The sequence below is a fragment of the Callithrix jacchus genome, chromosome 1, assembly GCF_049354715.1.
Source record: "Callithrix jacchus isolate 240 chromosome 1, calJac240_pri, whole genome shotgun sequence".
NCBI classification, from domain to species: Eukaryota; Metazoa; Chordata; class Mammalia; order Primates; family Cebidae; genus Callithrix; species Callithrix jacchus.
In genome coordinates, this window is record NC_133502.1 from 112,452,771 (window position 1) to 112,471,289 (window position 18,519).

Here is an 18,519-nt window from a genome sequence, read left to right on the forward strand (position 1 = left end):
AATTAAGTCACTGTTGCTCTGTGCTATAGAATATGAAAATAAATCACTTAATTATAAAGTCATAGTATTTATTTTACAAAAATAATCCCTGGAGTTAAAAAAAAATTTCAAATTTTACTTATTTCCAAATCAGTAAAATACCAATAACCTTGTACAAGCACATGAAATAAACAGTACTTACAAAATACATACTGGTTCATGCCTATAATCCCAACACTTTAGGAGGCCAAGGCAGGAGGATGGCTTGAGCCCGGGAGTTCAAGACCAGCCTGGAAAATATAGTGAGACCTCATCTCTACAAAAAATGTAAAAATTAGCCAAGTGTGGTGGTTGTGCTTGTAATCCCAGCTACTTGGGAGGCTGAGGTGAGAGGATAACTTGAGCCTGGGAGGTGAAGTCTGCAGTGAGTCGTGATCATATCACTGCACTACAGCCTGGGAGACAGAGACCTCATCTCAAAAAGAAAACACACGAACAAAAAAACCCCCACTATTTCTTGTAATCCAAACAGTTTTGCAAAAAAGGGACAGTGAACAGATCTAGTATTTTAATACAAATAAAGCAGACTTAAGTTATCAAAACTGCTACCTAATAATGTCATATTCCAGACAAATAGAAATTTAATTGAGGAAAGCCAACTGCCAATTTTCATCAATTTTATTTTTTTTTAAATATCTAAAATGGCCAGGTATGGTGGCTCACACCTGTAATCCCAGCACTTTGGGAAGCTGAGGAGGGTGGATCATCTGAGGTCAGGAATTTGACACCAGCCTAGGCAACATGGTGAAACCCCGTCTCTATAAACTACAAAAATTAGTTGGACATGGTGGCAGGTACCTGTAGTCCCAGCTACTCAGGAGGCTGAGGCAGGAGAACTGCTTGAACCCGGGAGGCAGAGGTTGCAGTGAGTCAAGATTGCACCACTTCACTCTAGCCTGGGCAACAGAGCAAGACTCCCTCTTGGGGAAAAAAAAAAAAGTATCTAAAATATATGATCTACTTTCCTGTTTAATAAACAAAGTACACAAAATATAATTCAATCATTCCTTAATGGCTTAAGGTTGTCATTATAAACAGAATGTGGTGGTGGTTGCCGTTAGCTTAAAGATTATTTCAGCAATGAATTAATTGGCTCTTTTACTCAATTTTCTGACTTTCACTTAGAGGGCTGCTGTCTCAATCCGCAGGGTCTCTCTACATCAGATCCCCCAAGACTGCCTGTTGTCCTATCAGCATTTTCTTGAAGATGGGCAAACTATCAAGCCTTTCTCAATATTTATTCCTCTCTGTTCAACAGGCCGTCACTTGCCATCTCCTTTATATTGGTTTCTAATGCTATCCAAACTAATAAAGACAGGAATAGAGGAATGCCAGGATTTTAAATCTGGCAATCTAAGAAGCCATTATTTTGATGGCATATACTGCATACAGAAGGAAATTAGCCTATGGTACAAAAATTAAAATATAGAGTGGGGAGCTTCCTTCCTTTAAATTGAATAAGTAACAAATTAGAAACCAAATTGTTAAAGATTTTAAAAAATTTCTGTAGGCTAGGGTTTTTAAAAAAAACTTACATATATATATATATATATATATATAGAGAGAGAGAGAGAGAGAGAGAGAGAGAGAGAGAGTAAAAATTTAAAAATAATCTACTTTTGAGTTTGTGTCTGCCCAGCTGACCAGCTATAAATTATCATGTCCATTAAATATCAAATAATTAAAGTGTTACCATATTAAAATACATACTAAATTTTTCAGCCTGCTACTATCTTGATCTCAAACTTCTGATATACAGGTGTTTTAAGCTACTTAACAAGATGAGAACTGTTTTCCTCACTTCTTATGCCGAAGGTTTTAATTTAAAAAAAAAAAAAGCCTACACCCAGGACTAATGCACAAGTACAGGAAGCATATGATCTTTGGTACCTTCCCCTCTTTCTAACATGACCCTTTCTGTGATTTCAAAGTCCTTTCTCTATCTAAATTTATAAAAGCTATACTCTCAGCTAGTCTCTGACTAATTCTTGACAAGGTATTAGTATAGATTAGATTGTTTGCCTCTAGATCCATTCTTCATCCTTCACTGTAAGGTTTATCTGTATCAATAGGCAACCTCATTCTCAGTCTTTGCTTAGGTTCACAAAGTGGAGAGATGTGAGAGGTGATCAGAAAGATAAAAGAAAGTGGGATGAAGCATTTATTCTCTTGGCTCCCTTCTCATGGGGCTGCCTTGGGCTTTGTCATTCAATAGAAGGAATCTTCTCAAAACAGTCTCTTCTCTAGAACTGTTTCCTGGGTACCAGTTACTCTCTCTGCTTGCCCTGGTTACAGCCTTATTTCTTAAGATTCTGCTACATTGTAACCCCTTTGAAAATAAACCCTCCTTGAAATATCCTAATTTGAATGTGCCACACGTTTCTCGGCAGAGGAGAGACACTGATACCAACACTGATGGATACAACACCCAGAGAAGATGTTAAGCAGGCAATTAGGTCTGAAACTTAAAGGAGAGATCTGGACTATCTATCTGCCTGTCTATCCATCCATCCATCCATCCATCCAATCTATTTATCATCAATCAATCAATTTTAATCTATCTCTCTCTATCTCCATCCTCAAGGGAGACACAAGAATGTTTATTATAGTATTCTATAATAATGAAATAATAGAAACACTTCAAAATGTCCCATCTCTTCTGGAAAATGCATACACTGAAATAAAGTCACATCATGTAATACTATTATATAGTCATTCTATAACACTTGAAATAAACTAGAACCAAACAGTTCAACATGAGTGAAGCTCAGATACATAAATAAATGAAAACAGAAAGTTGTGAGGGATAAAAGGCTACACTTTGGGTAAAGCGTACACTGCTTGGGTGATGGGTGCAGCAGAATCTCAGAAATCACCACTAAAGAACTTATTCATGTAACCAAACACCACCTGTTTCCCAAAAACCTATTGAAATTTTATGTATGTGTGTGTGTGTGTGTGTGTGTGTGTGTGTATTTAAGTTGCCATTTATATAAATGTTAAAGACATGCAACGCAATGTTATATATTATCTACAAATATATACCTATGTAATTAAAACATTAAAAATGCATGGGAAATGACCACTTTCTGTGGTCATGCGAAGTAACTGAATCAAACTTACCTTCCTACTGCAAGCAACTAAAAACTGAACACAATATATAAAACATGTTTTCAGACATAGAACAAACAGTACACCAGCAAGATGACTACCAGATGTCCTCTCTGACTGTGATCACCAAGAGAAGTAAAACAAATGAGATGATCCCTACAACTGCCCAGTGCTAGGACAGTTGGTTTGAATATCTGTCCCCTCCAAAACTTATGTTGAAATTTAATCCACAGTGTGGCACTATTGAAAGGTGGGGACTTTAAAGAGGTTATTGGGTCATGAGGTTTCTGCCCAAATGAGTGGATTAATCCATGAATAGATTAATGGGTTATCATGGGAATGGGATGACTGCTTTATAAAGAGGAAGCAAGTGAGACCTGAGCTAGCACACTTAGCCCCCTCACCATGTGATGCCCTGTGCAGTTTTGGGACTCTGCAGAAAGTCGCCACCAGCAAGATGACTACCAGATATACTCCCTGACCTTGGGACTTCACAGCCTCTATAACTGTAAGAAACAAATTCATTTTCTTAATAAATCACCCAATTTCCAGTATTTTTTAATAAGCAACAGAAAATAAACTAAGACATTCAGCTTTCTGACTGAAGGAGTAGACTATGAGTACAGAAAGAGGGGAACACAGAGTCCAGTGGAGTGGAGTTGAGGGGATAGACATTGGCATTTGGAGAAGATGAAGCACCTGGAAGTTGTGAGATAATTCCAAAAGAAAGGAAGTTATACAGAACACAAATCTATATTGTATTTTAAATTTCATATTTTTAAAATTATGGTATTATTTTTATTTTTTCCCAAATATTTCTGATTTGCAGTTGGTTGAATCAGTGCATGTGGAACCTGCACACATGGAGAGCCGACTGTCTTGGCTGTGACTTGCTGAACTCCACAAAGTTGAATTTGACCAGTAAATTATAAGGTAACAATTTGGATAGCAACACAAACTGGGGAGGTAACTTGAGTTCTGACCAGCTGAAGCAGGAAGTCCTCAGTCACCACTTAGGGGCATTTAGCAGAGGCCTGAGAGGGATCATGGTGTAGGGCTGAACAAGAGTGAAGGCTATTTCAGAACCACCCCAAAACAGTTTAAAACCTGGACTTTTCCAACTGTTCTATAAGAATTTAACCACTTGCCAAAACAAAGCCTAATTCTCTTCAAAGGAGGTAAATAAAATTCCAGACTCAACAAAGCAATGTTTACAAAGTCTAATTTCCAATAAAAATTACTGGACATGCCAAGAAACATAAAAATATAACATGACCAGGAGAAAAATAATACAAAGACTTAGAAATCACAAAGATGGGGCCGGGCACGGTGGCTCACGCCTGTAATATCAGCACTTTGGGAGGCCGAGGCGGGTGGATCACAAGGTCAAGAGATTGAGACCATCCCGATCAACTTGGTGAAGCCCTGTCTCTACTAAAAATACAAAAAAATTAGCTGGGCATGGTGGCGTGTGCCTGTAATCCCAGCTACTCAGGAGGCTGAGGCAGGAGAATTGCCTGAACCCAGGAGGCGGAGGTTGTGGTGAGCCGAGATCGCGCCATTGCACTCCAGCCTGGGTAACAAGAACGAAACTCTGTCTCAAAAAATAAAAAAAAATCACAAAGATGATGGAGTTAGAGATAAGAAATTAAAACATAAAGATAATGAGAGAAATAAAGTTATATAAAAAAACAGAACCAAATGTAACTTTTGGAAATTAAAAAATAATATTCAGTAAAAAGTTTGCTGGATTAGACACTGCAGAAGAAAATATGAGCAATCTTGAAAACAGCACAAAGAAGACTGAAAGTCTATGGATCAAAGAAGTAAAATGAACCTCAAGCAAGATAAATACAAACACACACAACCTAAGCTCACATGCACATGATAAATTGCTGAAAGCCACTAATAAAGAGAAAATCTTAAAGGCAGTTAGAGAAATAAGATTGACAACTCATATAGGAACAAAGATAAGGAAATCAGCAGGCTTCTCTTAAAAAATTATGCATAGTAAAACATGTCATACTTAAACTGCTGATAGAAAAAAAACTGTCAATACAGAGTCATATATATGTGTGCATTACAACACACACACACACACACACACACACACACACACACACTCCTCTCCATCATTCAAAATGTAAGGAAAAATAAAAAGTTTTTCAAACAGGAAAGGAACTCAGAATTCGCTGTTGGCAGACCTACATTATAAGAAATGCTAAAACAGCTCTTCAGGCAGTAGAAAAATGATATCAGATGGCATCATGGATCAATATAAAGGAAGGCAGAATGTTGGAAGGATAAATGTATGGATTAAATATATTTATCTTTATTCTTAGATTTCTTCAAAACACAACTATTTAGGGCACATACAGTAACAGCGTACTGGGGGTTGAAAACACATGTAGAAGGAAAGTATATGACAACAGCACCAAGAATGAGAAGTGGTAGAGCATTATTTGAAGCTGACTATGATAAATTAAAGCACATCCTGTAAATCCTACAGAAACTACTTTAAAAAAAATAAAACAATGAAGCAGAGCATTATAATTCGCCAACAATAGAGATAAAATGGAATATTAAGGAATGTAAGAAATATTACCAGAGATAAAAAGGGACATAAGAAAGAAGTCAATAAATCAAAAAACATAAAAGCCATAAGTATCTATGCATCTATTAGTAGTAGACTTTCAAATTACATGAAGCAAAACCTGACAAAACTCGACAAAACTCAGAAAAGAAAAAGGTTACTATATTAAAGTTTGTATTTCTAGATAAATTAGCAATAAATAATTGTAAATTAAATTTTAAAAATTATTTATAATTGCATAAAAAACATAAAATATGTAGGGAAAAAGGTAACCAAATACATAAAAAAATATATACACTGAAAACTACAAAACACAGCTAAGAAAAAAAGAAAACAAAACCATTATCCAGAAATTGATAACTTCAATGTACTCTCAATCAACCTTCCCAGGTTTTTTCTGTAGACATTAACAATATGATTTTAAAATTACTCAAAAAGTGAAGATCTTAGTATAGATAAATGAATTTGGAAAAAAAAAACAAAGTTGGAAGACATGCTAATTAATTTCAAGACTTACTGCACAGTTATAGTAATCAAATCAATATAGTGTTAACATAAAGATAGACCTATAGCTAAATGAAACAGAACACAGTTCAGAAAGACTTGCAAATATATGTTCAATTGCCTTTCAACAAAAATGCAAAGGTACAGTGGTGAAAGAATAGTTTTTTTCAACAAATGATACTTAAGGAATGGCTATCCATATAAAAAAAAGTAAAGTTTTCCTTACTTCCTACTCCACACAAAAATTAACTTTAAAAGGATTAAACACAACCACAAAAACTAAAACTTAGAAATTTCTGGAAAAAAATTTCCATAACCTTGGGTACACTAAGATTCCTTAGGTAAGTCACAAAAACATTTAAAAAATGGATGATTCAAGCTTCCAAGGCAAAACTTCTCCTCAAAAAACACTGAAAACGAAGGTCATGGACTGAGAAAACACTTACTGAACACATGCATCTGACAAAGGGCTTATATACAGAATACACAAAGAATTCTTGGCAGGGCGTGGTGGCTCGTGCCTATAATCCCCACACTTTGGAAGGCCAAAGCAGACAGATCACATGAGGCTGGGAGTTCAAGCCCAGCCTAACCAACATGCAGAAACCTCGTCTCTACTAAAATTACAAAATTAGCCCGGTGTGGTGGTGCATGCCTGTAATCCCAGCTACTTGAGAGGCTGAGGCAGGAGAATTGCTTGAACCCTGGAGGTGGAGGCTGTGGTGAGGTGAGATCCTGCCACTGAACTCCAGCCTGAACAAAGAGCAAAACTCAAACTCAAAAAAAAAAAAACAGTATTATTACAGTTCAATAATAAAATGCATGGGAATGATAATCAAAAAAGTTAAGATAGGCATTTCCTCTATAACAGAACTATAGGGAACCTTAACATCATTTATGACTAATACTTTTTAAAAAATTGTTGGGATGTGGGTGGGCACATAGGCCTTTTTTTTCTAAGGTCCAAGATACAAGTGCAGGATGTGCAGGACTGTTACACAGGTAAACATGTGCCATGGTGGTGTGTGCTGCACTTATCAACCTATCACCTAGGTATTATGCGCAGCATCCATTAGCTGTTTATCCTGATGCTCACCCTCTCTCCACCACCCTTACTGGACCCATTGTGTGTTATTCCCCTCCTTTTGTCTATGTGTTCTCACTGTTCAGCTCCCACTTAAAAGTGAGAAATGTAATGTTTAGTTTTCTGTTCCTGTGTTAGTTTGCTGAGGATAATGGCTTCCAGCTTCATCCACGTCCCTGCAAATGACATAATCTCATTCCTTTTTATGGCTGCATAGTATTCCATGGTGTATATGTATCACATTTTCTTTATCCAGTCTATCATTGCTGGGCATTTGGGTTGATTCCATATCTTTGCTATAGTGAATAGTGCTGCAATGAACATAAGCGTGCATATGTCTTTATAACAGAATGATTGATATTCCTCTGGATATATACCCAGTAATGAAATTGTTGGGTCAAATGGTTCTAGATCTTTGAGGAATCACCATGCCATGTTCCACAATGGTTGAACTAATTTACATTCCTACCAACAGTATAAAAGCCTTCCTATTTCTCCACAGCGTATGCTTTATTTATTCTTTGTTCTATGCTTAAAATATTTTGTCTTTTTTCTTTTTCTTTCTATGCTTAAAATATTTTATAATTTAAACCATTAACACCAAAAGAGATAGCTTAATTTATATAACTCTATTAAATTATCATAGTTACTATGATATTTAACAGAGCGTTTTTCTCCTATGGCTTATTCTCCTATGTTTACTTGATGTCAGGGTACACAAAGATTGAGTCATATTCATAGTTTCCTTCTACCCATTCCTGCTTGGATATGTAAATGTTTTCATTACCATATTGAACAATTCGTTCAAAATAAGTTCAGTGTTCTTTTCCCAACCTGGACTCACATTTTCAAGCTCTTCTATTTTCTTTGTTACCATTTTACAAATCACAAGAATGGTATACCGCTTAAGAGCACAAGCTCTAGAGCCAGACTGCTTGATTTCCAATCTTGAATTCACTACTCAAAAACTATGATCTTGGGCAAGTTAATCACTCCGTGCCTCAGGATAAATGACGAATACAAGTAAGGTGCTTAGAGCTAAACCTGGCAGATACTCGTGCTCAATAAATGTTAGCTGTTCTTTCATCTATCTTCTTATTGTTGATATTACTACTATTACAACTACTTTTTAACTTATCTTTATCTCTTCCTTTATTCTCCCTATATCAAGGAAGATACTAAGTCTCACTAATTGTTCTTAGAACAATCTGATCTATTCCAATTTCTGGTGACCAGTATTGGAGGCGGTGACCAGTGGTGGAGGTGTAGACCACTACAGCCTTCTTCCCACAAGCCTTCCTTTTCTTCAATTCTCCCCATTCCAATCTACTGTACACTACTGTCAAGTTAATCTTTACCCCTTTCCATAAGCCCTCCTTTCCTATAGTAGGAGTAGTTCTACAAAGCTCTGCACAAGGAAATAAAAAGTACTTCACAGCAGGTTTCCAAATATTTAATCACTGCTAGAAAAAGTATGATGGTAGAAAGTCTCGAGGCTAAGTTTTAATCCTACAAATTTCAAAGCAAGTTACATTTATTATTACAAGAAGAGCAACAAAATAGTATAAATTGCCTCTGACTAGCATTAACAAGTACTTATAACATTAGTAATCACTCTTAACAGTTTGCAATTTAATGTAATCCTGTAAAAATAACTTTATTTTTTTTGTCAGTATAGAAACATCAGTGTCACTTACCTCTCTAGGCCCCTGGTTCTCCTTTTATAAATTAAAATGTTATATAAACGTCATCACTCTTATGCTCCCAGACCTTAGAAGCTACCACTAATTGACCACAATACTTTTTCCTGATGAGCCCAGAGTAAGCACAGTTATTCAGGAAATTAATACCAATAGAGGAACAGAAAGAGGTGAATTTACGTCATACTTGAACTATATAATCTCTGGAGTTTCTCCTAATTTTAAGTCTATGATTCTGTTCTAAAACTACAAATCTACAGAAAATTCCTCTAATTTAAAACTTAAAATTCACTTGCAAATGAATACTACCAGAAATCTAGAAAGCATTCTGAACTATTTTGTAGAATTTATTTTTGTATAGCCTCAAGATAAGTGCTTTTAAATTTTAAAATTACATTTTAAACAAATTTTATTGTGGTATTTCATTATGAATTCACACTTCTGTAACAATGCATTTTGGAACACTACTAAAATGGGCCCAGAAATTTGATACGGGAACATAAAAATTATGCAGCTAAAATCATGAAATTTTTCTTAACAGTTACCTTTTTTCTTCTTTTGCTCTCAGCTGTTCTTCCTGTCTCAAAACTTGAACCATTATAGATTCAAAAACTCCACTTGTCAAGCCTGCCAAACTTCGAGGTGTTGACCGACGCCTTGTTGAAGTACATGCAGTTCCCTTCTCATCCTCCAATCCATAATAGCCTCTAGATGTAACTGCTATCGTTGTCTTTTCTCTCAAGTGCCTTGGAAAAGAATAAGTCAATTTACAAGGTCAAATCTTCCGGATAAGAAATAGACCCCCTTAACCAGCATCTTACGAATCCCTTTTGCTAACTACATAAAAAGTGTTTAAACCTTATTTACTTAGCTTTGTTTTAAATTTTTATCCTCCCTATACAACTTCTCACACTCCTTATGTCATGAAATCAGTCTGAGTGATAGTTTCTTCCCTACATTAAAAAAAAAATCTAAGACCGAAACATTAAAAATATTATTGACTAAAACACGATCCCTTTAATGGAAAACAAAGCTTATCGTTTGCAATATATTTCATACTACCTATTATTGGTATGAGAAAATGTAAAATAATACAGAAACATTTTGGGAAAGAAAATTTACAACGATACATAAACACTTTGAAAAAATTATGGGCACGGTGGCTCACGCCTGTAATCCCAGCACTTTGGGAGGGCGAAGTGGGTGGATCACCTGAGGTCAGAAGTTCAAGACCAGCCTGACCAACACGGAGAAACCCCGTCTCCACCAAAAACACAAAATTGGCCAGGCGTGGTGGTGCATGCCTGTAATCCCAGCTACTCGGAAGGCTGAGACAGGAGAACTGCTTGAAACAAGAGGCAAAGGTTGCGGTGAGCTAAGATTATGCCATTGCACTCCAGCCTGGGCAACAAGAGCAAAACTCCATCTCAAAAAAGAAAAGAAAAGAAAAGAAAAAATTATAAACTAATGATACTTTATAATATACAATTACAGGTTGAAATTTGGAAACTTCCTGCTTAAACTGCAAAAATAATCTAGGAATCTAGATTTTTCTCTTCAACCTCACCACAGTAAGGAGACATCACAAATGTTTTCTTACTTTATGATGTTTTTATTCATACACTGAGATGCTAATTCTTAAGATGATTAAAAAAAAGAGCTTCTTAGCAATTTGCTTAATTATCTGTAAGTCCTCTTAAATTTGAAATAACTGATTTAAAAAATTTATATTAGGAAAACAAACAATACATTAATCTTATATAGTTTTTAAAGTTAGTCTAAAAACTGACTTCTGAATTTGCATTTGTATGATAGTTAACTGTAAAAAGCTTCAGAGAAAACATTTGCTTTTCTACCTTTATAAAATATGCCAAAGTCTCTGAAGATGTTGTACATGCCACTTCTACAATGGCAAAATCAAGTCAGTACTCAAATTAGCCAGGCCTGGTGGTGAGCACTTGTAGTTCCAATTATTAATATATTAATACTTGGGAGGCTATGGTGGGAGGATTCATGCCTGGAAGGTTGAGGCTGAAAGCACTACTGTACTCCAGCCTGAGTGACAGAGATCCTGTTAAAAAAAAAGTAAAGAAAAAAAATTTATATAAATTAAAAGTTCACCCTGTAGCTGTATTTCCCTGCTTTCCTACAGGCTTTAACATAAAATAGACTAATGGTTCATTAAAATGTACATATTTTCTTTTTTTTTTTTGAGACAGAGTCTCTGTAACCCAGGCTGGGGTGCAGTGGCATGATCTCAGTTCATTGCAGCCTCAACCTCCCTGGGCTCAGGTGATCCTCCCACCTCTGCCTTCTGAGTAGCTGGGACCACAGGCATGTGCCACCATGCCTGGCTAACTTTTGTTATTTTGTAGAGACAGGGTTTTACCATGTTGCCCAGGCTACTCTTGAACTCCTGGGCTCAAGCGATCAGTCTACCTTGGCTCCCAAAGTGCTGGGATTACAGGTGTGAGCCACCCTGCCCAGTCAAACACAAATGTTTATGACACAAAATAAAATAACTGAAGTCCTGTCCTCCTTGGACTATGTCCAGAATGATTTATTACACTAAACTAGAATAACTTTATAACAACCTTACCCTCAATGCCATCTAGGTCCCATGAACAGTTAAGTATGACTGTAAGGTTATACCAAATGGTAGCAGCACCATTATGTGCTTTCTCTGTTACAAGAGGATAACATTATAAACAATTCAGTTTTAATTAGGGCATGAAATGGTTCTCCAATTATACAGAAGAATTTGGGCTAATACAGCACACCATTTTAGGCTGTGATCCTTCAGCATACAATGGCATACAATTAACCATCTAGGCTGGGAGTAAGGAACTGTGGACCCAGGGAAGATAGCTAACTGGCAAAAACAGATACTGAATGGGTATACTTTAATTTATTTTAATATAATGTTTTTAGTAGGTGAATTAATTAGCTGTGTAATTTTAATACTTCCCCAATACTGATGAAAGAGAATATTAATGGACAATTGCATTGAAAAATAATGACATCTCAGAGGTCACACAGTATACAGAGCATTGGGGCTAAAAATCCAATAAGTACGTAGCACATTGGGGATAAGGAAAATTGAGAAAAATGGCAAGTTATATGGTTAAATTGTCATATAAAGTCAGAAACTGTGTTTTACTCTTTAACTTCAGTTTTTTAAGTAGACAAGATGAAGGTATAAACTTTTTAAATCAGTACTTTCTCAGGACAAAGACTAAAGAGAAAGTAATATCCTTTATTACTCATCAGAAATTAAAATTTATAAGCTTTGATATTTATCACTCATAATTAAAGAAAATCCAACCAACCACGCTGTTTCTCTCTTACCAACATGTAAAGATTAAAAAGACTGGTATTACTCAGTGTTGGAAAGGATGTAAGGAAGGAAAAATTCTTAAACAACATTAGTGGATGTGTAAACTGGCAGTCTTTCTAGCAGTCAATTTAGTAATAATCACTCAAGTTTAACATGACCATATCCTTTGAACCATCCTGCTTCTGGAAATTTATTCTATAGAGGTACTTCTACAACTATGACCAAGAACACTCAGAGTACTACTTGTTATTTTCCAAAAACACAAGAAACATAAATGTTTTTCAATATGAGACAGATTAAAATACTGAACACTACAACATGAATAGCATCCACCCATTAAAAAGAATCAGGTACATGTATACGTACTTACTGTAAAAGATGTCCATGTTACACTGCTAAATGCAAAAAAGAAGTTTCTGACCAAAATATACTTTTAACCCAAAAAGAATTATATTTGTGCACAAGTGTGGGTGTCTGTGTGTCTGTAGACGCATGAGTTCAAACTCTCATCTAGATTACCGCAGTCGCTTTGCGACGGGCCTACTGGCTTCTGCTCTGTTATTCCTAGAGTCTATTCATATAGCAACCCAGGTAATCCTTTCAAAAAGCAAATCAGGGCTGGGAGATGGCTAAATACACTAAAATAGCTCTCCCATTGCAAAATTCAAACTTTTTTTCCTGCCTATTAGGGAAATCATTTTATGAAATCAATCTGACAATAATTTGAAAATAATTATATACTGCAATCCATAAGCAAACACTAAGCAATAATTATGGTTATTGAGTTTTACACTTACTTTTTCTCCCCCCCCCCTTTTTGTAAAACACAAAGCGTGTAAAGTCTTCTCTGTGTTAATACATTCTAAATTTTAGAATTCAGAAGCTTGATTCTGTTTAAAATTAGTAAGATAAGTCTTAACAAGAAAGTAAATTGATACTACGCTTTACTTATAGTTAATATACAAACTGACACTACTCCCCTACTAAAAATAGGTATTTGAACACTTTTGCATTATGTCATTTTCTTTGGCTATCAAAAACAACTTACATGTGTCACCTATAAAAGCTGTATCAGTACACTTAAAACTCAGTTATCTAATCTGCTTAAAAATATTCTAAATGAAGCCGGGTGTGGTGGCTCACGCCTGTAATCCCAGCACTTTGCAGGGCTGAGGCAGGTGGATCAACTGAGGTCAGGAGTTTGAGGCCAGCCTGGCCAACATGGTGAAACCCTGTTTCTCCTAATAAAAAAAAATTAGCTGGGCGTGGTAGCAAGCACCTGTAGTCCCAGCTATTTGGGAGGCTGAGGCAGCAGAACTGCTGGATCCTGGGAGGCAGAGGTTGCAGTGAGCCAAGATCTACCACTGCACTCTATGTTGGCGACAGAGTGAGACACCGTCTCAAAAAAAAAATTCTAAATGAAGAGTTTCAGTAACTTAGTTCGCCTATCCATTTAAAAATATTAAAATGCAACTTCAGTCCAAGGGTCCTGGCAAGAAAGAGATAATATTTTAACAGCTGTGATGTTTATTTAATTAAGGGACTATTTACAAATGTGCAGACAAAGTTGAGAGAAAATAGGAAGAGATAGTGAAGCACTCTGGGGCTAGCCATAGTGGAGAATTATTCTATCACTCTAAGCCCAATAGGTGGAGGAGAAGGAATAGTTGCTGGAACCGAGAGCTGTGATTGTAGGAGAGGGCCCATATAATGATGGAGCACAGTTACTGACAACCTGCAGCCCAGTAAAAAGGAAAGCTGTTAGAATAAATATTGCTGTCCTCTGTCTTCCTGTAAGTCCCTCCTACTGGCTGAACCCAATCAGAAGTCAGAGGACAAGGCATACTGGTTTGGTACTTAGAAATCAGCCTGCTGGGGCAGAGAGAACAGTGCATAAGGGTGGAAAATGCACAAGGGAGGGGCAAATAGAGATTAACAGCACAGCACACCTTAGTATTAGTTTTCAAGAGCAACTAATTAAATAAGAAAAGACAGAAATTTTATTGGTGAATTTCAACAAAAAATCTTGCATATCAGAAAGATAAACATCATCCATCTAAGCTTCTGTCCACATTTAAGTATCTTTATAAATTCTGAGCTACAACAGCCATTAAAACCAAGTATCAAAATAAACCTAGGTTAAAACAAGCCTTTCAAATAGCTCTACTGCCTAGTATGAAATCAAGATTCTCAAAATTAATGAAGTATCACAATGCCCTGACAAAAAACCGACAATAATGTTAAAACACATTTTTAAAATATGCTTATTTACTCTCTCATTTTAAGTATCTAGTTTAGCTTATATTTTATAACATAGAAAACGTAACAGTAAAGTATCTATATATGATTTATAAATAAATATGCATAATTGAAGGTACATACTCAAAATTTTTGGTGCTTGGGAAACCACATGATCAAAGTTTGGAGACCACTAACCTTATTATCTGCAGCTATAAGCTATCTGATACACAATAAAGTTTTCAGGAAAAGAAGAAGTCTTCATACCCACAAAAAAGCATTTATCAAAGACCATTAAACCTACTTCCTACTTGATCTTTACCTTCTACTTTCCCAATCATTACTTTTACTCCCCCTGAATTTCTTTTTCGTCTTCCTTCAGACCTCCAGTCCCTTGTTCAACTCTCATTTGCTGTAACATAATTCAACTTCTTTTAGCTATTCATATAGGTAACTAGTTGAGACCCGTAATACATGACTAAACTCTTACCTCCCTGAAACAATCACATTTTTGTCTCAGGCATATTTCTGTCTCTCTCTTACATGACAGCCAAAAGCCCCTTCACTCCTATACTTCCCCTACTGGGCACTGTAGGAAAAAATAACCTCCTTGTAGTCTGTGTCTAACTATAACTTCAGCTGAGCTCAACTGTGCCAAATATGACTTCATTGAAGGTTGTCAACTCCCTCTTTCATTATCCATAACAGCAATTTAAAAGGCTATTATTCAAAAGCTTCATTCCATCACCTTGCAGGTGACTTTGCCCACCACTTATTTCAGAAAAAAATGGTAGTTTTTAAGTAAGAGTTCCATTAACTTCCTGCTTTTCAAAAATCAAAATTATCTAAATCCAGGCCCATCCTTACTTTATGTTTCAGTGAAAAATGTGCTTCCAATCCTCTGATGAAAAATGAATCACTACATAGGTCTTCAGAATTTGTATTTCATTAATTATCTCATGCATCTTCAGCCTCTCTTTCTCTACCTGTTAGCTGCTTTAGCATATAAGTAAGTCCAAGTTTGTTTGTTTTTGAGACAGAGTCTCACTCTTTTGCCCAGGCTGGAATGCAGTGCCATGATCTTGGCTCACTGCAACATCCACCTCCCGGGTTCAAGCGATTCTTCTGCCTCAGCCTCCTGAGTAGCTGGAATTACTGGCGCCTGCCACCACGCCTGGCTAATTTTTTTGTATTTTTAGTAGAGAGGGGGTTTTATCATGTTGATCAGGCTGGTCTTGAACTCCTGACCTCGTGATCCACCAGCCTTGGCCTCCCAAAGGGCTGGGATTACAGGCATGAACCACTGTGCCCGGCCACGAGTCCAAACTTATATTAAAAACACAACATTTTCCAAGTCATTGCTGATCCAATTCATCTTTCATTCACACCTCAATCTACTATAATGTGGCATTTGCCTGCAGCTACTCCACTGAAATCACTCTTCCCAAAGATATCCCAGTTATGAAATGCAAAGGATATTTTTCAGTTATTTTAGTCAATCTTTCTATGCCATCTGGTCACTCTTTCATTAAGAACTTGCACTGGCCTGTGCAGAAAGAACAAACAGACAGGAAATAGTGGAGAGAGAATACTAAATAAGGACAGAAATATTCATTCACATTATTCAAATTTATTCAACAAAATATTTACTGAACAACAAGGATTTAGCAAAGAACAGGCTGACAATTTGTACATCCGGAATGAAAAGTATAAACATCAAAGATGACTGGCATATTCAGGCTGAAAATGATAACACCATTGATGAAAATGTGAAAGTCAAAAAGAAAAACAGGAAGACTGGGAAGGAGATTTGGGTTAGAAATATATTCAGTTTTAACATTTTGAGATAACAGTTGCACAACTAACTGGAAAAGTTCTATAGACAAAAATATGAAACTAAAACTAAAGGCGGGGGGCAGGGCTCAAAATATTGATTTAGGAACCTTTGTGGTAAGTAAAGCCATTAAAAAAAAAACTTCTCTAGAGGAATAAATATAGGTAGATAATATCTTAAAAGCATAGCTTTAGGAATTAGCCACAGTTACAAGGAAAAAACGCAGCAAAAAAGGAGAAAGACTCACTAGGTTAAATAATTTAAGTTAAGAAATAGCACAATGGGGCGGCTGCAGTGGCTCATGCCTATAATCCCAGCACTTTGGGAGGCTGAGGAGAGAGGATCACAAAGTTAAAAGATAGAGACCAACCTGGCCAACACAGTGAGACTCCATATCTACTAAAAATACAAAAAAATTAGCTGGGCATGGTGGTACGTGCCTGTAGTCCCAGCTACTTGGGAGGCTGAGGCAGGAGAATTGCTTGAACCCAGGAGGCAGAGGTTGTAGTGAGCTGAGATCACGCCACTGCAGTCCAGCCTGACAGAGTGAGACTCTGTCTCAATCAAAAAAAAACAAAAACAAAAACAAAAAACAACTTTCAAAGCCATTATTAATTTCTGCAACAGCAACAGGTAAATGACATAACGCCCCAAATAACAACTGAAGACCATGTAACTTGTTTTTTGTTTTGTTTTGAGACAGAGTCTTACTCTGTCACCCGGGCTGGAGTGCAGTGGCACAATCTTGGCTCACAGCAACCTCTGCCTCCTGAGTTCAAGCGATTCTTGTGTCTTAAGTCTCCCAAGTAGCTAGAATTACAAATGTGCGCCACTACACCTGACTCATTTTTGTATGTTTAGTAGAGATGGGGTTTCATGGGGTCTCCCTGCGTTGGCTAGGCTGGTCTTCAACTCCTGACCTCAGGTGATCTGCCCACCTCAGCCTCCCAAAGTGCTGGGATTATAGGCATGAGTTACCATGCCTGGCCCATGTAACTGATTTTTTAAAAAATAATTTTGCTTAAAATATATTTCTTTTGTTTTTCTAAATTTAGGAAACGCACAAAGGTAAATGCAAAGTTTTTGTTTACAGAGAAACAGCATTTGAAAAGTGCCTTATAAACCTTGACAAGTGTGATAAGCATTTTTAGTAAGTTAGGGCTGCTCTGCCGAACATATTACTACTGCTACAGTTATTCCTCACCAGACAGAAGGCACTCAGGAGTTCTCAGTGCAGCAGAACAGAAGCTCTCTAGAACACTAACTCTTGTACTGTCCCAATATGCTAACATTCCCTAGAATATACTAAAGATGTGATGAGTCTGCAAAGTCTGCAGGTAAATTCTTTGGCTTCCTGTTCCTGGCCAACTCTTCTGTTTATCTCCTAAGCATTGATGAGGCTTTAATGTAGCAGATGGTAAATTTAGGACACTTTCAGATTCAGACAATAGCACAAAGAAAAAAGGCAGGAAAGCTAGAGCAAATTTTAGCCCCTGCCTACCTGAAATAACAGGTCTTAACAGAGATACAGGGACTTGGCAAGAGCTAAGGACATAATTAAAATTAGGAGAATGTGGCAAGTGGATATTACAGTGTCGGCAGAACATAAGTAATGCTATCAACTTTTCAGGTTTCCCTTCATGAATGAAAAGAATACTGGGGCCGGGCGCGGCGGCTCAAGCCTGTAATCCCAGCACTTTGGGAGGCCGAGGTGGGTGGATCACGAGGTCAAGAGATCGAGACCATCCTGGTCAACATGGTGAAACCCCATCTCTACTAAAAATACAAAAAATTAGCTGGGCATGGTGGCACGTGCCTGTAATCCCAGCTACTCAGGAGGCTGAGGCAGGAGAATTGCCTGAACCCAGGAGGCGGAGGTTGCAGTGAGCCAAGGTCGTGCCATTGCACTCCAGCCTCGGTAACAAGAGTGAAACTCCTTCTTAAAAAAGAAAAAAAAAAAAGAATACCATTCTTATTCCCCACAAACCAGTGATTTCTACTGTTTTCTTGCATATTTCTTATGCAAAGTGAACAAAACATGAGTGATGCAAATGTAGCTTCTACTATACTTATTTAAAA

The 18,519-nt window shown here is 36.8% G+C and overlaps 1 protein-coding gene across 2 annotated transcripts in view; it reads right to left on the reverse strand.

The window, feature by feature from the left end:
* The window catches only part of BRD10 (bromodomain containing 10), a 78,358-nt gene that overhangs the window by 48,787 nt on the left and 11,052 nt on the right, over positions 1-18,519 (reverse strand). For both annotated transcript variants that reach the window (XM_054256022.2, XM_054256017.2), the window contains exon 2: positions 9,577-9,777. In XM_054256022.2, the coding sequence (XP_054111997.1) occupies positions 9,577-9,777 (201 nt within the window). The remainder of the gene's footprint in view (positions 1-9,576; positions 9,778-18,519) is intronic.